Below are 17818 nucleotides of genomic sequence, written 5' to 3'. Positions count from 1 at the left end.
CAACAGCCGTTAGATAATGGCATGAACAAACAAACAAAGATACATTTGCCCCACTCACTCACTTTGAGGGGGCGGGAAGTGGAGACACGTGCTCTCTAGTGCAACGTTAATCTAGATATAAAAGACAGGACTTCCCACATGTGACTGTACTTTAAGAGTGAAATAACCTTTCTAAAAATGCGATAGATTAAGAAAACGGACGTACCTGGGATGTTCTTTTGCTAGCTTTCCTGAGGATTTCATTTCATGCATTGCTTGGAGGCGACATTTGACCAGCTCTGTGGGGCAGATGGCCAATGAGGCAAACACTGATGCAAATGAGCCAGCAGCTGCTTTCTGTATATCACTGAAATGGCAGATATACGAATAGTGAAAGGATATGGGGCAGATGGTCAGAAAATGTCTTCAACAGTTGGACAAGTGCAGGGCTCCAGTGTTTCCCCCCCCACCCCTCAGAGGGGATGCTTTTGGAATGCAAACTCTGCCAACCATGTACAATCATACAATTTACTTATCCAGAAGCCTCCCCCCTTCATCTTTAACTGTTATTTCACAGATGGCCAATATTCTTATTTTCTCCATTTAAGTCTGAAAGGCTGTAACAAAGACCATCACTCAATTTCAGAAAACCTTTACTAATGGAATACTCCTACACAACATGACGATACTGCTGACATCTACTTATAAGAACATATGAAAATATATTTTCTTAAACTATTAACAGTTATTACTTCGACGATAGCAAAATACTGCGGATGCTGGAAATCCGAAATAACAGAAAACGCTGGGAAAACTCAGCAGGTCAGGCAGCATCCGTGGAGAGAGAAACGGAGTTAACGTTTCAGTTCGCAGACCCTTCGTCAGAACGGGGAAAAAAAAGCAGGAAAAGGGATAGATTTTAAAGCAAGTGGGGGCTGGGAAAAGGGGGGGGGGATGAAAGAACAAAAGGGAAGGTCAGTGATAGGATAGAAAGCAGGAGAGATTAAGAGACATTAAGAGATATTCAAGGAACAAAGGATGGCTCTAGATGAAGTGTGAATGGCCCTGGCAGAATGAAGGACAGCTGCTATTACTTGATTGAGACTGAACTATACAATAACACATCATGTTTTACACAGATTCTGTTAGAAATACTTTGGGGAATTTGCAAAGATATGTCATTATACACTGTCAAGATAATATTTCTGCCATCTCAAAATATACATGAACTTAAATATCGATAGCAAGGATGTCTTTTGGACACGAGTATTAAATCAACAAATTAAAATCTAGAATAATGGATACCTGGGAGTAATTATGAGGCCTCTAGATTGATTTTATTCAATGGTTATGTTTAATTGGTTGCACTTTCATGCTGGTGCGAGTGGCAGAGCTCACAGACAAGACTTCATACTGAACGGAAGAAAAAAAAACACCACAAATGCAAGTTTATCAAGAAATAATTTGTAGTACATTAGCAGGAAGTTCTTTAGCTAATGACCCGTAATTTGCAGTCAGCAGCGAAGTAAAGACGTTAGCCACTGGCCCCCGAAGTAAGCTTCCCACAAAGATCTCGCCATCTCTGTGGGTGAGAAGTTCGGCTTTTCCAAAGTGGTTGAAATCAATGTAGTATAGTGGGAATCCCCAAGTGCGAGCTGCTGTGATGTCAACAAGCTGTCTAAGCAGCCAATCACATTGCAGAATTCTCAGACAGGGAACCAGGAAACAGAAAGCACCGATAATCAATCAATCACTTTTTAAAAAAATTACAGAGAGGGAAATAAAAGATTGGGACGTGCACATTGGGTTATGGGAGAAGCTGAAATACCATGAACAAACTTTAAAAAAAAACAATTTTTAAAAATTTTTAAAATCTAATAATTTTTAAACTTAATGGAGAAATTGGACATTCCACCAATATAAAATTAGTTTTTCAGGGCAAGAACAGTTGTTTATCAGTAGTTATTACTCAGATCGCCTTTAAAAACCCAGTTACACCTCATTTGAATGGGTCTAATGCTTTATGGGGTTTCCAACAGTGATATTTGTTTGATAAAGGGGAAGTTTTCGTCAGGTACTCCAATTGGCAGGATATGACTAATGGTTTCCCGCAAGGATCTGTGTTGGGGCCTCAACTATTCACTGTATTTATTAATGACCTAGATGATGGGATAGAAAGCCACATATCGAAATTTGCCGATGACAAAGATAGGCGGCATTGTAGATGAAAGCATAAAATTACAAAGAGATATTGATAGATTAAGTGAATGGACAAAACTGTGGCAAATGGATTTCAATGTAGGCAAATGGGAGGTCATCCACTTTGGACCTAAAAAGAACAGGGTACTTTCTAAATGGTGAAAAGCTATAAACAGTGGAGGTCCAAAGAGACTTGGGGGCCCAGGTACATAGATCATTAAAAGCTAATGAACAGGTACAGAAAATAATCAAAAAGGCTAATGGAATGCTGGCCTTTATATCTAGAGGACTAGAGTACAAGGGGTTAGAAGTTATGCTGCAGCTATACAAAACCCTGGTTTAACCACACCTGGAGTACTGTGAGCAGTTCTGGGTACCACACCTTAGGAAGGATATATTGGCCTTGGAGGGAGTCCAGTGTAGGTTTACCAGAATGATACCCGGACTTCAAGGGTTAAATTACAAGGAGAGATTAAACAAACTAGGGTTGTATTCCCTGGAATTTAGAAGGTTATGGGGTGATTTGATCCAAGATATTAAGGGGAACAGATAGGGTAGATAGAGAGAAACTATTTACGCTGCTTGGGGATTCTAGGACTAGGGGGCATAGTCTAAAAATTAGAGCCAGACCTTTCAGGAGTGAAATTAGGAAACACTTCTACACACGGTAGAAGTTTGGAACTCTCTTACGCAAACGGCAATTAATGCTAGATCAATTGTTAATTTTAAATCTGAGATTGATAGATTTTTGTTAACCAAAAGGTATTAAGGGATTTGGGGCAAAGGTGGGTATACGGAGTTAGGTCGCAGATCAGCCATGATTTCAATGATTGGCGGAACAGGCTCGAGGGGCTAAATGGCCTCCTCCTGTTCCTATATCATGGATTTCACTGATTGCTGGCTCTGGGTGGGGGTGGGGGTGGGGGTGGGCGGTCCACAGCGCAACCTGTGGTGGAGCAGTGAATGACAGTCCGCAACTTCAGGATTTCTGCATTAGGCTGCACAGGCGCTAAATCCTGAAATTGCGGTCAGTTTCAAAGGCGAAATGACGGTGAACGCTGCCAGTTCGCCCTCATCAGGACCGCAAGTTCCGGACTAATATATGCCGATTTGTACGTGAGGATTATTTTTAACCTATCTGATTTTCAAGTGCTCGAGTTTGAAGTGATCAGGTCACATGAATCATCCACCCTTCAGTGTGGATGTCATTCTGCACCGACAAGGGGCATTCTAGAAGTTGCCATTAGCTAACTGATGTTGTAGACATAATGTATGCAACAATACCAGAAAAACTCAAAATTGACACTACATCTGACTAAAAATAAAACCTCTTATTCTTCACAACTGTAATAGAATTTTTGGGTTCAGATGATAGAACTACTGGGTGTTTTGCTTATATGTTAATATTTGAAGCCCTCAACTGGAATTTTGGCTGGATTTATTTCAATTTTATTTGAGGGTCTGTAACCCTTCTGGTCTAAAGGAGTTAGATATACTTCTTAAGGCTAAGGGGATCAAGGGGTATGGGGAGAAAGCAGGGACAGGGTACTGAATTTAGATGATCAGCCATGATCGCATTGAATGGCGGAGCAGGCTTGAGGGGCCGAATGGCCTACTCCTGCTCCTATCTTCTATGTTTCTATGTCTGCTAGGGCCTTACAACACCTGCAGTCGAGAGGGCGAGTGGGCAAATTGCTCTCCAGCCTACTGCTTTGGACTGCCTTCAGTGAGTGAACTCTTGCCCTCCAATTTCTCTTTTTTTGCCGTGGGGAGGAACCTAGCTCTTCTCAGTGGCTCATCACAATGACAAAGGGGAGCCTGGAAACTCAGTTGAATAGTAGAATCAAACCTATATCCAGTTACTCCATTATGCAGTGCGGAAACCACATCACCTCATTTTATCACTTTGTATTTCCTCCCATGTACCCCTTATTCATTATTTACTCATTCTCAGGCATCAGTTTTCTCTTCCGATTTGCTAGAGTCTGGTTTGGATTTTAAGTAAATTCCCAGTCTAAAATCCAGTAATAATTCATTAAACACAAGACTGAGCTGCTAGTCATCAAGCGACAGAATTCCAATATTAATTACATAGCAATCACCTGAGGTCAGCTTTGCTGTCCAATCCAGACAGATTTCTCACCACTCTTTGGCAAAACCCATAGGACAGGAACAGCACAGCATTCTCTGATATGTGAGCCATTAGGGCAGGAGTGGTGCCTTGGTAGAATCCCCGAACGCCACGTTCTTTATATGTCTTAAAAACACAGTCCACCACATTTCTGTACATGTGAGGAAAGGTCTGCATCTTCACTTTTACAGTATCGAAGGGTTGCCCCGTATAAACACAAGCAACTCCACCTGCAAATCACAATGTGCATAAACTTAATAAACAACCTCAATATTTGGGAATCTATTGTTACACTGTTCCATTCCATTCATTTTCCTCATCAAACAGCCACATCTTTTGACTTTAACTGCAGACACCAGCCCACAAATATAATGGTTGGAAAGCTTTTAGCAGGGAGCTTAATTAATAATTAATATGGGATCGCAAACATGGTTCCTAATGGTAGGAGGAAAAAAAGTGTATAACTGAAATGCAAGTGGGCCAAATCCAGTTAGTGAATTGTTAAAAGCCAAATTACTACAGGAAACTTTGTGATATCCGGCACAGACGGGACCAAGCTGTTGCCGATCTATCAAAACTGCCGGACATACAAAGTTAATGTTGAAGCATACGGGAGGTTTTCATCTCCGTATCTGACAACAAACACTGTTGCTTAGCAACAGCTTCTAAACAGTCGGCTGCAGCTGCAAGCGTCTCTAGCTGAAGCTGTTGCTATAGCTACAGACCTTGCAGTGCCTGACTGGGGGAAAAAAAAGCAACGAGAACTAAAAAAACTTATAGAAAACGGCTCCTGATTTTTGCCGTTAAATCGAGTATTCCGGACATATAACCTCCGGATAAACCAAAGTTTCCTGTAGTTTGGGTCACCTTTAGTTTGTGTGCGCATTTTATGGTATATATTATAGAATTTGCACTGAATTTGTTCCAAATGGATTATATAACGCTGCCAAATACAAGATCAGTGCACCCCAACTATCTCCAGGTGATCTGATGTACGAGCAACACTCTGCCAGCTGCAGTAGAACAACTGGAGCAATCACATGCCCCTGAAACAGATGCATATCGTGACACTGCAGTGCCAAGAAATCGGCAGGAGTCCAATCTCCCAAGACCAGCGAGTGATGTATAGTTAGGATGAAAATATGTCATACATCGCATATGCTTTCCTCCAATATCGTCACTGTATGCCTGCACCTGTGCGTGCACAAGGACAATCCTCATTTCAGAGGACATTGGAGTGCCACAGCAACAGGATAAGCACAACCTTCCAAATGCAAGTCGGGTAGCGCCATTGATGCTCCTTGTTCATGGGTGTGGCAATGCAAGTGTAATAGCAGCTTCAGTTTCCAGCTAGTACATTTCTTTTTTTTAAATATTGTGCGTAATACCAGAAGGCTGAAAATAAGTGCACAGGTACAAAAAGTAATCAAAGAGGTTAATGGATTGTTGGCCTTTATCTCAAGGCAGTTGAAATACAAAAGTGAAGTTATGCTTCAGTTGTGGTTTAGGTGTAGGGTACAAAGGGATGGGGAGCAAAGACTGGTAAATGGAATTGAAGTACACAACAGCCATGATCTATGGCGGAAGAAGCTCGAGGGACTGATTGACCTACTCCTGTTCCGATGTACCTAATAAAGCAGAAAATGATGTAAATCAGGAATAATGATTATGTGACATCAAGCCTGGGTTTTAAAGGCCTGAAGATTGTCAAGAAGTAGGAAAACTGTGGGAGGAAAGAGATTCTATCACTGCCAACTTGGAGGTGATGATTCAAAAGTACATTTTGTAGCTTGTACCCAGTACCACTCAAAATTAGCACCTTTTTGTAAAAATTCGTTCATGTCATAGAGTTATACAGCACGGATAGAGGCCCTTCGGCCCATCGTGTCCGCGCCGGCCATCACGCCCTGTCTAATCTAATCCCATATTCCAGCATTTGGTCCGTAGCCTTGTATGCTATGGCATTTCAAGTGCTCATCCAAATGCGTCTTGAATGTTGTGAGGGTTCCAGCCTCCACAACCCTTCCGGGCAGTGAGTTCCAGACTCCAACCACCCTCTGGGTGAAAAAGTTCTCTCTCAAATCCCCTCTAAACCTCCCGCCCTTTACCTTGAATCTGTGCCCCCTAGTTATTGACCCTTCTACTAAGGGAAAAAGCTCCTTAGTATCCATCCTATCTATGCCCCTCATAATTTTGTACACCTCAATCATGTCCCCCCTCAGCCTCCTCTGCTCCAAGGAAAACAAACCCAATCTGCCCAGTCTCTCTTCATAGCTGAAGCGTTCCAGCCCTGGTAGCATCCTGGTGAATCTCCTCTGCACCCTCTCCAAAGCTATCACATCCTTCCTGTAGTGTGGCGACCAGAACTGCACACAGTATTCCAGCTGTGGCATAACCAGTGTTTTATACAGCTCCATCATAACCTCCTTGCTCTTATATTCTATGCCTCGGCTAATGAAGGCAAGTATCCGATATGCCTTTTTTACCACCTTATCCACCTGTTCCGCCGCCTTCAGGGATCTGTGTACTTGCACACCCAGATCCTTCTGACCCTCTGTCTTGCCTAGGGTCTTACCATTCATTGTGTATTCCCTTGCCTTGTTAGTCCCCCCAAAGTGCATCACCTCGCACTTTTCCGGGTTAAATTCCATTTGCCACTGTTCCGCCCATCTGACCAACCCATCGATATCGTCCTGCAGACTGAGACTACCCTCCTTGCTATTTACCACCCTACCAATTTTTGTATCATCCGCGAACTTACTGATCATACCTTTTACATTCATATCCAAGTCATTAATATAGACCACAAACAGCAAGGGACCCAGCACCGATCCCTGTGGTACCCCACTGGCCACAGGCTTCCAGTCACAAAAACAACCTTCGACCATCACTCTCTGCCTTCTGCCACTAAGCCAGTTTTGTATCCAACGTGCCAAGGCACCCTGGATTCCATGGGCTCTTACCTTCTTGACCAGTCTCCTGTGCGGGATTTTTTCGAAGGCCTTACTGAAATCCATGTATACCACATCCACTGCGTTACCCTCATCCACACACCTAGTCACCCCCTCAAAAAATTCAATCAAATTAGTCAGACATGATCTTCCCTTGACAAAGCCATGTTGACTATCCCTGATTAATCCTTGCCTCTCCAAGTGGAGACTGATTTTGTCCCTCAGAATTTTTTCCAATAATTTTCCCACCACTGATGTTAGGCTCACTGGCCTGTAGTTCCCCGGTTTTTCCCTACTCCCCTTCTTGAATAATGGAACTACATTAGCGGTTCTCCAGTCCTCTGGCACATCCCCTGTGGCCAGAGAGGTTCTGAATATGTGTGTTAGAGCCCCCGCAATCTCTTCCTTTGCCTCACACAGCAGCCTGGGATACATTTCGTCCGGGCCTGGGGATTTATCCATTTTTAGGCCTGCTAAAACCGCCAATACCTCCTCCCTCTCGATGTTAATGTGTTCGAGCATATCACAGTCCCCCCGCCCTATTTCTATGTCTACATCGTCCCTCTCCATAGTGAAAACAGATGCAAAAAATTCATTTAGAACCCCTCCTACATCTTCCGGCTCCACACACAGATTGCCACTTTTGTCCCTAATGGGCCCTATTTTTTTCCTAGTTATCCTCTTACCCTTAATATACTTATAAAACATCTTAGGATTTTCCTTTATTTTGCTCGCCAGTGTTATTTCATGGCCCCTCCTTGATCTCCTAATTTCTTTTTTAAGTATCCCCCTGCACTTTTTGTACTCCTCTAGGGCTTCCTCCGTCTTTAGCCTTTTGTATCTGCCAAAAGCCCTCCTTTTTTTTCTAATCCATTCTCGTATATCCCCTGACATCCACGGTTCCCTGTGGTTTTTGGAACCACCCTTGACCTTTACGGGAACATGTTGCCATTGTATGATCTCAATCTCCCTTCTGAAAGCCTCCCATTGCTCCGATGCGGATTTTCCTACCAGTAGCTGATCCCAGTCCATTTTGGCCAGATCCTGCCTTATCCTATTAAAATCGGCCTTCCCCCAATTTAGAACCTTTATTTCCGGCCCATCCCTGTCCTTTTCCATGGCCACCTTAAATCTCACCATATTATGGTCACTGTCACCAAAGTGCTCACCTACTAGCACTTCTTCCACTTGGCCGGCCACATTCCCTAGAATTAGGTCCAGTACCGCCCCCTCTCTTGTAGGACCTTCTACATGCTGGCTCAAAAAGCTCTCCTGGATGCACTTTAAGAATTCTACACCCTCTGTGCCTTTCACACTCTGACTATCCCAGTTAATATTGGGGAAGTTGAAATCCCCCATTATTATTACCCTATTATTTGCACATTTCTCTGAGATTTGCCTACATATCTGTTCCTCTATCTCCCCCTGACTGTTTGGAGGCCTATAGTACACTCCCAGCAAAGTGCTTGCCCCCTTCTTGTTTTTAAGCTCCACCCATATGGCCTCATTAGAGGAACCTGCTAATATGTCATCCCTCCTTACTGCAGTAATTGACTCCTTAATTAATATTGCTACACCCCCTCCTCTTATACCCCCCCCCCGTCTCGCCTGAAGATTCTGTACCCCGGAATATTGAGCTGCCAGTCTTGCCCCTCCCTCAACCATGTCTCCATGATAGCAACAATATCATACTCCCATGTGTTTATCAACACCTTCAGTTCATCCACCTTATTTGCAAGACTCCTTGCATTAAAATAGATGCCATCCAGCCTTGCCCTTGTATATTTGCCCTGTCTACCAAGCTGACTTGTTTTTTTCTCTATAATTGGCAGCACATCACCCCCTCTTTCAGCTCCCCTCTGTATCCCATGTGATGTAGGCGTCGCTGGCAAGGCCAGCATTTATTGCCCATCCCTAATTGCCCTTGAGAAGGTGATGGTGAGCCTCCTTCTTGAACTGCTGCAGTCCGTGTGGTGAAGGTACTCCCAACAGTGCTGTTAGGTAGGGAGTTCCAGGATTTTGACCCAGCGACGATGAAGGATCGGCGATATACTTCCAAGTCAGGATGATGTGTGATTTGGAGGGGAACTTGGAGGTGGTGGTGTTCCCATGCGCCTGCTGCCCTCGTCCTTCTAGGTAGTAGAGGTCGCGGGTTTGGGAGGTGCTGTCAGAGAAGCCTTGGCGAGTTGCTGCAGTGCATCTTGTAGATGGTACACACTGCAGCCACAGTGCGCCGGTGGTGGAGGGAGTGAATGTTTAAATTCGTAGATAGGGTGCCAATCAAACAGGCTGCTTTGTCCTGGATGGTGTTGAGCTTCTCGTGTTGTTAAAGTTGCACTTATCCAGGCAAGTGGAGAGTATTCCATTACACCCCTGACTTGTGCCTTGTAGATGGTGGAAAGGGTCTGGGGAGTCAGAAGGTGAGCACTGGCCACAGAATACCCAGCCTCTGACGTGCTGTTGTAGCCACAGTATCTATGTGGCTGGTCCAGTTAAGTTTTTGGTTGATGGCGGGGGATTCGGCAATGGTAATATTGAATGTCAAGGGGCGGTGGTTAGACTCTCTCTTGTTGCAGATAGTCATTGCCTGGCACTTGTGTGGCGCGAATGTTACTTGCCACTTATCAGCCCAAGCCCGAATGTCGTCCAGGTCTTGCTGCATGCGGGCACGGACAGCTTCATTATCTGAGGAGTTGCGAATGGAACTGAACACTGTGCAATCATCAGCAAACATCACCACTTCTGACCTTATGATGGAGAGAAGGTAATTGATGAAGCAGCTGAAGATGGTTGGGCCTAGGACACTGCCCTGAGGAACTCCTGCAGCGATATCCTGGGGCTGAGATGATTGGCCTCCCAACATCCACCTTCCTTTGTGCTAGGTATGACTCCAGCCAGTGAAGAGTTTTCCCCCACCGCCTCTCCCCCCAACCGATTCCTATTGATTTCAGTTTTACTGGGGCTCCTTGATGCCACACTCTGTCAAATACTGCCTTGATGTCAAGGGCAGTCACTGTCACCTCACCTCTGGACAAATTCAGCTCTTTTGTCCATGTTTGGACCAAGGCTGTAATGAGGTCGGGAGCCAATTGTTCCTGGTGGTACCCAAACTGAGCATCGGTGAGCAGGTTATTGGTGAGTAAGTGCTGCTTGATAGCACTGTCGATGACACCTCCATCACTTTGCTGATGATTGAGAGTAGACTGCCGGGGCGATAATTGGCCAGATTGGATTTGTCCTGTTTTTTGTGGAAACCTAGTGGTCTGTTAATGAACTGTAGGACAAAACAGACAAGAAATCTCTGCTGTTGTCTTTCCACAACTGAACAGTTGTGCTTCGATAGATGTTGTTGATAATCCGCAACTGGCTTGATCCCCCACACCATTGAGTTCCTGTTTGAACCATGTTGGTGTCAGAAGGGGCTTCCTAACAAGCAGAGGGGAAAACATTTGGGAGAAAAAGTAATTGCATGGACTGCTCTCAACCCTCATCCAAACTCGCAGGTGCTTGGCACCAGCAGCCCAGAAAAAGAGAAAAAAAAACATTTTTAAAATGTTCCTAGCGTCACTCTCAAAAAAAGTAAAATAATTGCATAAATTATGCGCAGCACAATATGCAGGAATCATGGAGTGGGAGGACGTGGGTTTGTGGCTATGATCCGCCATGTGCTTTGTTGCTGTGGAGAGGTGTTGAGCAGAGGCAAGATAATTCCCCGACACCCGCCCCCACCCAACCTCACCCCCGACCCCGTCTCCAAGATGGGGAGGAAAAGCAGAAGCGGCTACAGATGTGTCTCTTTTAAAGAACAACATTGGTAAAGTCTAACAGAAGGTTCCACGGCCAGTATCTAAACTAGGAGAAAGACCTGCATTTATGTAGCACCTTTTACAACCACTGGACTTCCCAAATTGCTGTACAGCCAATTAAGTACTTCTGAAGTGTAGTCACTGTTGTAGGAAACAAAATATACCTGCGTGTGGTTTTTTTTAAAGTGACAAAATGCTCCATTACCTGTAGCCCCTGCAGTGAGATCGATAGCACCTTGCACAGCCGGCTGCAGTCCTTTCTTTTCCAGAGACATGTTGGTCTTTGATCTAGTAAATGGTTTATTCACTCAATAAAGCCAAGGGTGATGTTCTAGGGAAAAAGAAAAGACAAATAAGAAAGTGGAAATGATCATGAAGCTCGTCATGGACGACTGTTTGAAGTAACAGCACAATAAGCCAACAGCCTGTTTGCTTTCCTGTTCAGGGGTCACATTGACACGGTGCAACCCAACCTTCGCCACAGGAACTTTTTCAGGCATCAACCACAGAAACAAAAACACGTGTACCTAAAGACATTTACTGAATAAAATGTAAAGGCTATAAAATGGGAGATGGGGTATAGTTCTGTCGGCTAGTTTGGTACGCACAAGCTTAGGATAAGCTAGAATTTCCTTGGTCGATTCACAGGATTTGAGCCCAACTTGGTCAACAGTAGTTAGTGATTATTTCCACCTTCCGAACAAAATGTAAGTGATAATTTGCTATTCATCTTATTACATTGGATAATTGCCTCCAACAATGTATGTAGGGTTCTTCAAAGGCTCTCTCGTGCTATGAAACAGTGAAGGCCAGGATTCCTGTAAGGTGCAGAAGTTGTCTAGGCTATTACATTGGCCCGGAATTTGCGGTCCGGATGACGGTGAACTGGCGGCGTTCCCCATCATTCCTTTGAAACTGACCACAACTTCGGGATTTGGCGCATGTGCACGGGGATATCCTGAAGTTGCGGTCTGTCATTCACTGCTCGCCACAGGACGCGCTGTGTGCCCCACCGCCCCCCACCCTCCCCCGAGCCGGCAATCAGTGCAATCTCTCAAATCAGGGAAACTGATGAAAACTTTGGTTTTTCTGCAGTAATTACGCTGTTAAATTCACCACTAACAGTTAGACACAAAGAGATTAGGTGTAACTGGGGTTTTAACAGCGTATTGACTGCTAAACAAAGGTTAACTCCCTGAAAAAATGTTTTAAAATTTTGTGCAGTGTCAAATTTATCCATTTTAATAAAAATTAAAACTTTAAAAAAAGAAAAATTTTTTTTTTTAAGTTTGTTCATCTGTATTTCAGGTTCGCCTTTCCCCCAATCGAGAGCCCCAATCTTTGTTTTGCTCTAAGATTTTTAAAAGTTAGAATTTTAAGAGCTTACTCACTTCCTTGTTTGCCGTCTGTGAGAATTCTGCGTTTTGATTGGTTGCTTAGAAAGCTTGTTGATGTCACAGCAGCTCGCACTAGGGGATCCCCACTACACTCCGTTGAGTTGAACTACGCGTCGGAAAACCCAAACTCCTCGACACAGAAATTGCGAGATCTTTGTGCGAAGCTTACTTCGGGGCCAGCGACGAACACTTTTGCTGACCGCAAATTATGGGCCATTATATACACAAGGTGGAAGATACATCCACCTAACTAAAGTTAGTGGCCCAGAAATTCGGGTCTCCACAGGTGAGTACGCACGGGGTACTCACCCGTAGGCCCAACGGAAGTGCCGGTTTCGTGCATGCACTGCGCATGCGCGGGAAACCGGAACTTCCGTTCCCTTAAAGGAAGGGGTTCACAGGTCGAACGCGTGCGCCAGAGAGGCAGCGCGTGCGCATGGAACTTACCCTCCCGGAGAAACCTGGAAAAAAAATGTAAGTCTCCAGGAGTTACTCATATAAAAAACAGGCACAAGGCCTGTTTTTAACAAGGTAAGTGGTGACTTAATTAAAATTAAAACATTTTTTCCACAGGTTTATTATTTTTAAATATTTTAAGAAAGGTAAGTTTATTTTTAGCCCCGTTAGAAAATGTAATTAATTTTTTCAAAAATTTAAATTATTGTTTAAAATAGTTATTTTATGTAGTTTATAGTTATTTTAAAAATGTGATGTTTTTAAAAATTTATTTGAAGTTTTAGTGATGTTTTGGGGCTTATAGTATTTATAGTTTTGACAGCTCATTCCCTGCTACCATTGGCTCTCCATGGCCCACGTGATCCCAGGGGACGCATCGAACTAACTGCGCCCCTGGGATACGCAAACACTGCGCGCCAGCAGTTGGGGCAGGCTCAGTATCGGAATCCCACGTGGGCCCACAGCTCAACGGCCGGCGCGCTAGGTAAGTGCAGGTCGGAGGCTTGCACCCGCGGGAAGCCTCCGGCCCGAATTTCTGGGCCAGTGTGTCATTAATGTATCAAGGAGGGAGAATCAGCATGTTAAAATTTCCATTAAAATTGGTTTCATAAGCAGGAGTAGGCCATACGGCCCCTCGAGCCTGCTCCACCATTCAATAAGATCATGGCTGATCATCGACCTCAACTCCACTTTCCCGCCCGATTTCGTTGGCAGTATATTTAAAATGTTTTGTAGCATAAATTCAGACTTATTGCATTTACATTATCACATGCTGTTTTCAGTTTCTTTCAAGTACTTGCTACAACAAATACACAGCTGCAACCCACGGCTAGTATCTAAACAGATCAATTCTGTTGACGACAATGTTTCAAAGTAGATGCACTGCCCTTGACCTAGGTCACCTCATGTCCATTGTACTGAATACATGAATGAGGACAGCATGATAAGAGCCTGTAAAAGGTAATATTTAAGCCAGTTATTCAGGATTTATCTAGGGATGCATACTTACCATTCTTAGTACTTGTGCTTACACAAGTTCCCCTTTAAAATGGATCATCCTTTGTAACCGTTTGATTTTTCAAAATTTGTATATTGCCGGTGATGTGTATTCTTTAAAGAATTTAACAACATTTATAATTGAAACTAAACAAAAAGGACTTTGATCTGTTTTTCTGTGCAACTATGTTCACAGATATTTACAAAAGCAGATAAAGTACTGGGAACTAATGTTACATCAGCAGCCCAGAAATATGGGTGAGTTAGCATTCACCACTTCAGAAAAGGAGGTTGGGAGGTATGTTACATGGGGTTTACTTTCACTAAAGGAAGACTGTCCACTTTTATCAAGTTTAATATATTTCCTACATCATATCCGTTCTATCACTAAGACCGCCCATTTCCACCTTCATAATATTGCTCGTCTCCAACATTACCATATCTGCTGCCGAAACCCTCATCCACGCCTTGATCACCTCTAGACTTGACTATTCCAACGCAATCTTGGCCGGCCTCCCTAGTTCCACTCTCCAGAAACTTGAGGTCATCCAAAACTCTGCCGCCCGTGTGCTAACTTGCACCAAGTCCCGCTCACGCACCTCCCTTGTGCTTGCTGACTTACATTGGCTCCCAGTTAAGCAACGCCTTGATTTTAAAATTCACATCCTTGTTTTCAAATCCCTCCATGGCCTCGTCCCTCCACATCTCTGATCTCCTCCAACTCTATAATCCCCTAGACCTCTGTGCTGCACCTATTCTAGCCTTTTGAACATCCTCAATTTTAAATGCTCCACCATTGGCGGTTGTGCCTTCAGCTGCCTAGGTCTTAAGCTCTGGAATTCCCTCCCTAAATCTCTGTGCCTCTCCATGGCTACACGGTGGCATAGTGGTTAGCACTGTTGCCTCACAGCGCCAGAGACCCGGGTTCGAATCCGGCCTCGGGCGACTGTCTGTGTGGAGTTTGCACATTCTCCCAGTGTTTGCGTGGGTTTCCTCCGGGTGCTCCGGTTTCCTCCCACAGTCCAAAGATGTGCGGGTTAGGTTGATTGGCTATGATAAATTGACCCTTAGTGTTAGGGGGATTAAATGGGGATATGTGTTGGTGTAGGGGTTACAGGGATTGGGTGGGATATGTGTCGGTGCAGGCTCGATGGGCCGAAATGGCCTCTATCTGCACTGTGGGGTTTCTGTTCTGTTCTGTTCACTTCTCTTTCCTCCTTTAAGACTCTCCTTAAAACCTACCTCTTCCACCAAGCTTTTGGTCATCTGCCCCAGCATCTCTTTATATGGCTCGGTGTCAAAAAACTTTTTTTGATAACACTCCTGTGAAGCACCTTGGGACGTTTTATTACGTTAAAGGTGCTATATAAATACAAATTGTTGTTGTAATCTTAGTAATAACTCTTCCCAAGTAATCTTTCTATAAGATGGTGGATATACTTGAGATGCAGTAGGGATAATTCAGGTCAGTGCTAGCAAATGGCATGCAAGGTTTCACAGGAAGGTTGCAGCTAACATGTATAGCTACTGCAAGCCTAGAAGACCAGGATCAGTACATTAGATATAAAGAATTGTGAATTTTTTTTAGCTCTAACTATAGATGCTACATTGTGGAACATTCTCCAGCAGACTAGTAATATGTTCTCAAGAACAAGGGAACCATGAGCTTTAGAAAAAAGAAAAGTTGCATTTATATAGCACCTTTCACGGCCTCAGGATGTCCCAAAGCGCCTTACAGCCAATGAAGTACTTTTGAAGTGTAGTCACTGTTGTAATGTAGGAAACACGGCAGCCAATTTGCGCACAGCAAGGTCCTACAACCAACAATGTGATAATGACAATGTGATGCTGATTGAGGGATAAATATTGGCCAGGACACCGGGGATAACTCCCCTGCACTTCTTCCAAATAATGCCTTGGGATCTTTTACGTCCACCTGAAAGAGCAGATGGGGCCTCGGTTTAACATCTCATCCGAAAGACGGTACCTCCGACAGTGCAGCACCCCCTCAGTACTGCACTGGAGTGCCAGCCTGGATTTTTTATGTGCTCAAGTATCTGGAGTGGGACTTGAACCCACAACCTTCTGACTCAGGAGGAGAGTGCTACCAACTGCGCCATGGCTGACACTGTCAGTTGAGCACTCGTAATAAGGTGGATGAATTAGCTGCACAGAGGTAAACGAATATGATTTGATTGGGATTACAGAAACATGGCTCCAGGGTGGCCAAGGCTGGGAACTCAACATCCAGGGGTATTCAATATTCAGGAAAGATAGGCAAAAAGGAAAGGGAGGTGGGGTAGCATTGCTGGTTAAAGAAGGGATTAACACAATTGTAAGGAAGGATATTAGCTCTGATGATGTGGAATCTGTATGGATAGAACTGAGAAATACCAAGGGGCAGAAAACATTAGTGGGAGTGGTATATAGACCTCCAAACAGTAATGTGGAGGTCGGGGATGGCATTAAGAGAGAAATTAGAGAAGCGTGCAATAAGGGCACAGCAGTCATCATGGGTGACTTTAATCTACATATAGATTGGGCTAACCAAATTAGTAACAATACTGTGGAGGAGGAATTCCTGGAGTGTTTACGGGATGGTTTCCTGGACAAATATGTCGAGGAACCAACAAGAGATCAGGCCATCTTAGATTGGGTATTATGTAATGAGAAAGGAATACAGGAAACTTTGTGTTATCCGGAGGCGAACCCTCCGGCAAGCTCGAGCCACCGGCAAAAATCAGGAGCCGTTTTTTATTCTTTTCGTTTCTTTTCTTTGCTTTTTTTGAACAGTCAAGCTCTGCAACGTCTGTAGCTAAGCAACAGCTTCAGCTAGAGACGCTACAGAGATGCTTGCCGACTGTTTAGAGGCTGTTGCTAAGCAACAGGTTTGTTGATTCATACGGAGAAAATCTCCGTATGTTTCAACATTAGCTCTGGAGTGTACGGCAGTTTTGAGGGAACAGCAGCAGCTCGGTCCCGTCGGTGCCGGATAGCACAAAGTTTCCTGTAATTAGCAATCTTGTTGTACAAGGCCCCTTGGGTCGGAGCGATCATAATATGATCGAATTCTTCATTAAGATGGAGAATGAAGTAGTTGACTCAGAGACTAGGGTCCTCAATTTAAATAAAGGAAACTACAATGGTCTGAGGCGCGAGTTGGGTAGGATTGATTGGGGAATGTCACACAAAGGGTTGACGGTGGATAGGCAATGGCAAACATTCAAAGATCGCATGGATGAACTGCAGAATTTGTTCATCCCAGTTTGGCATAAAAATAAAAAAAAGGTGACTCAACCGTGGCTAACAAGGGAAATTAGGGATAGCATAAGATCCAAGGAAAGGACATATAAATTGGCCAGAAAAAGCAGTAAACCTGAGGATTGGGAGCAGTTTAGGATTCAAAGGAGGACAAAGGGGAAAATAGAATATGAGAGTAAGCTTGCAGAGAACATAAAAACTGATTGTAAAAGCTTTTATATATATGTGAAGAGAAAAGGATTGGTGAAGTCAAGCGTAGGTCCCTTGCAGTCAGAATCAGGGGAATTTATAATGGAGAACAAAGAAATGGCTGACCAATTAAATACATACTTTGGTTCTGTCTTCACAAAGGAGGACACAAATAACCTCCCAGAGATGTCAGGGAACATAGGGTCCGATGAAAGGGAGGAACTGAAAGAAATCAGTATTTGTAGAGAAATGGTGTTAGGGAAATTGACGGTATTGAAGGCCGATAAATCCCCAGGGCCTGATAATCTACATCCTAGGGTACTTAAGGAAGTGGCCCTAGAAATAGTAGATGCATTGCTGATCATCTTCCAACATTCGATGGAATCTGGAACAGTACCCATGGATTGGTCCCGCATAAGAGATTAGCGTGTAAAGTTAAGGCACATGGGATTG

The 17818-nt window shown here is 44.0% G+C and overlaps 1 protein-coding gene across 5 annotated transcripts in view; it reads right to left on the bottom strand.

Moving 5' to 3' along the window:
* The window catches only part of LOC147111980 (mitochondrial ornithine transporter 1-like), a 52227-nt gene that overhangs the window by 12461 nt on the left and 21948 nt on the right, over nucleotides 1–17818 (bottom strand). For all 5 annotated transcript variants that reach the window (XM_085999424.1, XM_085999425.1, XM_085999426.1 and 2 more), the window contains 3 exons: nucleotides 11272–11397; nucleotides 4281–4539; nucleotides 206–346 (listed from right to left, as the gene is read on the bottom strand). In XM_085999424.1, coding sequence (XP_085855550.1) covers nucleotides 206–346; nucleotides 4281–4539; nucleotides 11272–11341 — 470 coding nt within the window. In that variant the 5' untranslated portion in view covers nucleotides 11342–11397. The remainder of the gene's footprint in view (nucleotides 1–205; nucleotides 347–4280; nucleotides 4540–11271; nucleotides 11398–17818) is intronic.

This window comes from Somniosus microcephalus, chromosome 10 (genome assembly GCF_052327205.1).
Source record: "Somniosus microcephalus isolate GS21.2 chromosome 10, FLI_Smic_1.0, whole genome shotgun sequence".
In the NCBI taxonomy this organism is placed as follows: Eukaryota; Metazoa; Chordata; class Chondrichthyes; order Squaliformes; family Somniosidae; genus Somniosus; species Somniosus microcephalus.
Note: the sequence above shows the minus strand (reverse complement) of the source record. Positions and strands in the feature narration are given on the sequence as shown.